This window comes from Myotis davidii, unplaced genomic scaffold (assembly GCF_000327345.1).
Source record: "Myotis davidii unplaced genomic scaffold, ASM32734v1 scaffold582, whole genome shotgun sequence".
NCBI lineage: Eukaryota > Metazoa > Chordata > Mammalia > Chiroptera > Vespertilionidae > Myotis > Myotis davidii.
The window spans coordinates 786,414-793,965 of record NW_006294113.1 but is presented as its reverse complement, the minus strand read 5'-3'; the positions used below and the strand labels follow the sequence as shown (position 1 = coordinate 793,965).

The window sequence follows — 7,552 nt, the reverse complement described above, 5'->3', positions numbered from 1 at the left end:
AGATACGTCTCCAAAGGAGACATACAGAAGGCCAAGAGACATATGAAAAAATGCTCTAAGTCACTGATCATCAGAGAAATGCGAATTAAAATGATAATGAGGTATCATCTCACACCTGTCAGAATGGCTACCATCAACAAATCAACAAATGATAAGTGCTGTTGAGGATATGGAGAAAAGAGAACCCTAGTACATTGCTGATGAGAATACAGACTGGTGCAGCCATTATGGAAAACAGTATGGAGTTTCCTCAGAAAATTAAATATGGAACTGCCATTTGACCCAGTGATCCCACTTCCAGGAATATATCCTAAGATACCCGAAATACCAATCAGAAAGAATGTATGCATCCCTATAGTCATAGCAGCACAATTTACAATAGCTAAGATTTGGAAACAGCCCAAGTGCCCATCAGTAGATGAGTGGATAAAAAAGCTATAATATTTACACCATGGAATTCTATTCAGCAGTAAAAAAGAAGAATCTCTTACTCTTTGAGACAACATGGAGGGACTGGTAAGAGTATTATGTTAAGCAAAGTAAACCAGTCAGAGAAAGACAATTATCACATGATCTCACTCATATGTGAAATCTAACAAAATAAATTGATGAACAAAACAGATCCAGAGACATAGAAGCATGGAACCGACTGTGGAATCTCAAAGGGAAGGTGGGGGAGAGTGGGGGAATGGGAAGAGATTAACCAAAGTATTGGTATGCATATATGCATAACTCATGGACACCTAATAGGGTGGGGAAGACCTGGGGGATGGGGAGGTGGTAGTGGAGGCAGGCTAGAAGAGTTCAATGAGGTAAAAAAAGAGACGTATATAATATTTTCAACAATAAAGACTTAATAAACAAATAAGAAAATAAAAAACATTTTCAGCCAGAAAAACCCTAACCAAGGATACATTTTTTGAGAAATCTCAGAAACCTGGATTATTTGTAAGTAATGTGACTGAAGATATAAACTATTTTTAGAGTAGAATGAGCAGGAATTAGGAAATAACTTCATGTGTAAAATATAACCTCCTCTTATTCCCTTCTTAAGTAAAAATTTTGGAATTCTATATTAATATGATTCATGAATTAACCATACTGTGAAATGATAAAGTTCTTTTCAAGCTGGGTTATGAATAACGAAAAGCCACATAACCTAGAATCATAATATTCTTAAAATAACTTACCAGAACCTATCAAAGATTCAATAACCCAAGTAGTGTGACCAATTGAAACTATGAGTCAAGGTAGTTGGAAATGGTGGTGAGGCAGGAGCTACAGCAAGTATAAATAATTAGCAATGGCCATGTTAGTCAAGTCTATGAGAACAACTCAGAACAGAAAAGGTTACAAGAACCAGTTTCTCATAGGATTTACTTTGGCTTATTAAAATCATAAAGATCTGGCAAGAAACTTCAGACATCAAGTTAGGGGAAATTCTAGAAAGGTAAAATGTGACAACTGTCTTGTGTGCTATTTAAAACCCTCACCCAAGGATATGTTTTCTTTTTTAATTATTATTAATTTTAGAGAGAGGGGGGAAGGAAAAGGGAGGGAGAGGAAAAGAGAAAAAATGAGAGACAGAGAGACAGATATATTGGTTGCCTCCTGACCAGGGATCAAACCTGAAACCTAGGTATGTAACCTGACCAGGAATTGAACTGCAACATTTTTGGACAAAGTTTGAACCAACTGAGCCACCTAGTCAGGGTGACACTTTTTTATTAGGGGTAGTGCCCAAACCAGTAAGTCTTATAATCACAGACTCTGCTAATTGTACATGAATATCCATTTACAGATTTTCTCCACGCCTCATTTTTCCAAGTTGAGGGAAGAAAAACTTGAGCTAAAATTAATGATTAGCAGATTAACCAAAGCTATTACTATCACACTAATTGCTGTCACATCCTAGAGCAGTGATGGCGAACCTTTTCAGCTCGGCGTGTCAGTATTTTGAAAAACCCTAATTTAAGTCTGGTGCCGTGTCACATATAGAAATTTTTTGATATTTGCAACCACAGTAAAACAAAGACTTTTATTTTTGATATTTGTTTTATATATTTAAATGCCATTTAACAAAGAAAAATCAACCAAAAAAATGAGTTTACGGTGTCATAAGTTCACCATCACTGGCCTAGAGAAAATGAAACTTGGTGGATGGAAGGGAGAGAGGGAGGTTGGATATGTATCTATGCAGAAAGCCTAAAGCTTTGAACTTTGAATTATTCTGTATTCTGAATCATTAAATAACTTGACAATGAATTATTACCAAATGAATAAAGTAGATTTTCCTTGAAAAAGTTCAATTAAAATGTTTTATTTTAATCACTATTTAATAGCACCAACTTTATAATTAACCTTCATTTAAAAGTTCAAAAAGAAAATAGTAGGTTGGGGGTTAGGAATGTGACGGATTGAGTTAAAAGAGGTACAAAAAGAGAAAGAACTCATGGGCATGAACAACAGTGTGGTGATTACGGACAGGGGTAGGTGGAAAAGGGTATAGGTCACCTAAATGGTGATAGAGAAAAATAAAATAGAATAAAAAGAAAACAGTAATATTACACTTCAACCATCCTTTAAGCATCCTTACAGACTACAGAGGATGGATACTAACTAAATGAGAAACAAGACTCTAGCATTGTAAGGACAGAAGTGAATGACAAATTCAGTAAAATCGTGGTCTCTGAGCATCTGGGATTTTCATTTCTATTTCCTCTATATTCTAACCAATTTTGTCCACATTTCTGTAATTCTCCATTACCCTAAATATAGCATAAGACTTCAGTTTAGTCTTCCAGTAATAATACGTATAAAAGCAAGCTCTGAATCCAGCCACAAAGTTATAAATTATGTATCAGATAATATGTTTTTACATATATACACACACACCTGAAAATTTGTGTTGACATTAAAAGAATACACATTTATTAGAAGCATATTTTGAAAAATGTCCCCAACTATTTAAACTGTCAAACCCATTACATATGTACTTTAAATTATAACCCAAATTTTTCAAATTGAGGTATATCCAATATGCTGGTTCTAGTTAATTACAACATATTAAACAGTTCAATGTAGCTATCTGACCAATAAGGAAAAAGGAAAATAAATCTTACCTGGTAGTTTCTTTTCTCAGATAATGTATGTCCATCAGTCCTCACCATAGAGTCGTGTCCTTTCCTCACAGTACTGGAGGCAATCAAACAGAACTGTCACTCAAGGGTCGTGTCACAGGAAGGACCGCCCACCAGTTCTCCCTCTAGAGTGGAATTATCCAAAAGCCATCAAAATTACTAACATGTAAATATATGAACAGTAACAAAAAATATCCAATATTATACATAGAAAACAAAACAAAAAGTACTTTTTAAATATTCTACCTGATCTTCCTCTCAACTATCTGGGGAGAGCTAGACGGGCAGTCATACTTTGAGATAGAAATTATTAAATATGAAAAACTCTTCCTTCCCACTTCTCTCTACAGTTAAAACTGTCCGCCAGACCTCATATACAAGGTAGAAACTTATAAAAATGGAGTTGACAAAAATGTTCAGCCCTCAACTGACATTTTTTCTATTAAATGTTCTTCTGTTAGTCTCAGAAATATCAAATTAATTCATATTTAGTCGATATTTCTGAGACTTATAATCCCTCTCTTCCAAATACTTTATATAGTACTCATTCAGTTTATGATGTTTATTCCTATGCGATATAATGAAATATATGTTCTTATGACTAGTAAATGAAACCCAAATCAATACTTATTAAAAATTTACTTCAATGAAGAGTAGTAACATATGTTAACTTCCTGAAGCCTTTGTCCTTCAATCCTCCAATTTCATACACATTCTAATAGAATTTGCTTTACTACAATATGGAAGAAAAATAAGGGGGCTCATGTCTTAACCTCAATAAAGATAAATAAGTCCAAAATGACTAGGCACATCAGATACAAAAAATTCAGTGTAGCAGAAGTGATAGTCGCTAGAGATGTTAACTTAAAAAATGTAAACTGAAAATGAGATAAAAACCAAAAATGGCGTATACAAAAAAAAAAAACATGGAAGCACAGATTTTATAAACAAATATCTCTCACAAAAGTTTTAGTGAAATGTTTACCTTAGGAAAGTAGTAAGTGTATCTAATCCTATCTAATAAAGAGGGAATATTCTAACTGACTGCCACGCCCTCAAAGACGGTGATGCCCACTGCCAATAAGGAGGGAATATGCTAATTGACTGCCACACCCTCAAAGATGGTGGCGCTCACAGCCACAAGATGGCCAGCAGGGGAGGGCAGTTAGGGGCAACCAGGCTGGCAGGGGAGGGCAGTTGGGGGCTACCAGGCTGGCAGGGGAGGGCAGATGGGGGCGACCGGGCTGGTAGGGGAGCAGTTAGGGGTCCATCTGCACCTACCTATACATTTTAAGTTTAAAAAATTTGGCTCTCAAAAGAAATTTCAATCGTTGTACTGTTGATATTTGGCTCTGTTGACTAATGAGTTTGCCGACCACTGATCTAAACTGGCAGTCAGGCATCCCCCGAGGAGTCCCAGATTGGAGAGGGTGCAGGCTGGGTTGAGGGACACCCTTCTCCCCCAGTGCATGAATTTCCTCTAGTGATCTAATAACAGTTGCTAACCATTAAAATTACATTCAAATTTAGAGCAATTATTTAACATCATAAGAAATATACTTTGGAAGAGAATAAGAGAAACACCTACTTTAAATTCATAAAAGTATGAATAAATTTTATTAAAATCAACACACACATACATACACATACATATGGACTACCTCCAAAAAAGCAATCTAATAAGACAGGCAGAAACATTTCCAAGGAAACAAGTCATTAAGAATTAAAGTTTTAAAAAGAATCCACATAATGAAAACTTGTATTTTGCCTTGTTTTATTACAGAGTTAGTCAAGCTACTTAACTTTTATTATCTTACATTGTATATGTTTGGTGAAATACTTTAGGATGCCTTACTCTAAGGCAAAAATGTAACAAACAGCCCATTACCAAATTTAAATGTACCACTGGAATTAAGTTTTTCTTTCTCAAATATAACAAAGGAGAAAAGTTTTGTTTTTTTAAGCCATAAGTAAGTATAATTACTGCTATAAATGTAACCCCTAACGTCTAGTAAGGAATTAGGTTATTCATAAAGAAAAATTTTATCAAGTAAATTGGATGTCCAAGAATAGTTAAGTGACACACATCCAGCTCTAATTTAAATTTTCATGATTGTTACAAAATGAGAGCAACACTGTTTTACTAAGCATTTCCAAAACAACATTAACCCTGTTTTAATGTTAGTGTTTTATAGTATTAATAGATTTTAAAACAGTATTTGCCTTACTATTAATGTATTCATGGCAACTCTGCAGTCAATGTATAATAGTTGGATTTTCCATTGTTTCTTATAAAATAAAAATGTGTTTCTTCTTAAATAAGTTTAAAGTCCATGCATTTTCTTCAAATTATGCTAGTTTCATCAAAAGATAAGTTACAAATTTAAAATCGGGTAAGGCATTTTTCAACAGTATAACTTAACTATATAAAACATATAATTATTACTATATATGCTAAATAACTTAATTAAAAATAAAAGTTAATATTTATTCTGTAAATTTACCAGGTAAATGAAAAATAACTTTGGAATACTATAAATTTTAATACAAAGGGAAATACTGTTTTGTTTCCCTCTTAGGATAACTTAAAATATTTCATGGCTTAAGGTTTCAAGCAATATCACTATATGCTTTAACCAATACAGGAACAAATATTCTATACTGAAAAATAACTAAGAATTCATTATCTCCTTTTAGTAAACAAAAGAGAAAAAGAAATAAACGCACTCTATTTTCTTCCAGGTAAACATGACAGCTAACATTTGTTACCACTATCTTGCATTAAATAAAAATGTTCAGTAATAGATTGTCTTGATATTTGTCACATTTGGAATGAAATGATGTGCAATAGATTAAAGAAGATGTGAGTATGTATGTGAACCACAATATGTGAAAAGCAGCAAGCATGAGAGAGAACATGCACTCCAACTGCCTAAATTTATTAAAGTTTATACACTGGTTTTCCCAAAAGTCCAACAAATATTCAAAAAGCCAGAAAAGACAAATATTTACAAAACCAAAATGAAATCTCCTATAAGGCAGGATACCTTCCAAGATAAAAAACAAAACAGGAACAAAACACAGAGACTGCATTTACCCTCCTACCTTAAAAAAGCAGAAACCTAGACAAAATATGTGAAACTAATTTTCAGACACTGGACATTATCAAAGGGCAGAGATCTTCAAGAGAAAAAGAAATGAAGTAACCCTATTGCCTGCAGAGTTATGATGGTGAATAAAACAGGGAAGGGAGAGATGGGACCCATTCAGAGCCCAATGGTCTCACTGAATTAAAGAGAGTTCAGAGTTAGGGGAGACACCAAGGCAGCTAGAATTTGCAGAACTAATGAAGAGAAGGAAGCTGCAGGGGCAAAGAACTCCAAAGATGAAGAGAGAGCTTTCCCTTAAGGTTTTGGCTGAGTAATGATCTGTGCATGCATGTGAAAAAAGGATTGAGTCTGGAGAAAAAAGCCTCTGAAAAGTAGAAGTTAGGCAGTGGCCAGTTGCTCAGTGGTTAGTATGTCGGCCCATGGACTGAAGGGTTTTGGGTTCAATTCCTGGTCAAGGGGGCATGCCTTGTTTGCAGGTTTGATCTGCAGCCCTAATAGGGGTGGAAGGCAACAAATCAATGTGTCTCTCTCACATAAATGTTCTTTTTCTCTCTGCCTCCCCCATCCCTTCCATTCTCTCTAAAAATTAATCGAAGAAATACCTTCAGGTGAGGATTATGAAAAAAGAAAAGTAGTCAGAACATTCCCCAGACCTTCTGTTTCCATTAATCAGAAGGTAGTTAATACCTTATAAGATTATGAGTACTAGGGGCCCGGGGCACAAAAATTTGTGCACTTGGGGAAGGGGGGGGGGGTGTCCCTCAGCCCGGTCTGTGCCCTCTCACAGTCTGGGACCCCTCTGGAGATAACGCCCTGCTGGCTGAGGCCTGCTCCCCAGGGGATTGGGCCTAAGCTGGCAATCAGACATCCCGCTGGCAGCCCCGCAGCCCTTGGAGGAAGCCCACTTGCCAGCGGGGAGCAGACCTAAGCTGCAGTTGGACATCCTTAGCACTGCTGAGGAGGCAGGAGAGCCTCCCACCATCACCCCTGTGCTGGCAGCCATCAGCCTGGCTTGTGGCTGAGCAGAGCTCCCCCATGTGGGAGCACACTGACCACCAGAGGGCATCTCCTGCATTGAGCATCTGCCCCCTGGTGGTCAGCGTGTGTCCTAGTGACCAGTGATTCCCAGTTGCTCTGCTGTTAGGGTCAATTTGCATATTACCCTTTTATTATATAGGATAGAGGCCTGGTGCAAGGGTGGGAGCCGGCTGGTTTGCCCTGAAGGGGGTCCTGGATCAGGGTGCGGGTCCCCACTGGGGTGCCTGGCCAGCCTGGGGGAGGGGATGATGGGTGGTTGGAGCT

General features: G+C 36.7%; 1 protein-coding gene across 14 annotated transcripts in view; it reads right to left on the bottom strand.

Moving 5' to 3' along the window:
- The window catches only part of CNOT2 (CCR4-NOT transcription complex subunit 2), a 131,660-nt gene that overhangs the window by 82,586 nt on the left and 41,522 nt on the right, over positions 1-7,552 (bottom strand). For 7 of the 14 annotated variants that reach the window (XM_006768150.2, XM_015566840.1, XM_015566841.1 and 4 more), the window contains one exon: positions 3,123-3,195. The exons of 2 other annotated variants lie outside the window; for them this stretch is intronic. In XM_006768150.2, the coding sequence (XP_006768213.1) occupies positions 3,123-3,195 (73 nt within the window). Of the gene's footprint in view, positions 1-3,122; positions 3,266-5,368; positions 5,495-7,552 lie in introns of those variants that run through there. 5 more of the 14 variants (XM_006768151.1, XM_015566837.1, XM_015566838.1 and 2 more) reach the window with 3 other exon arrangements.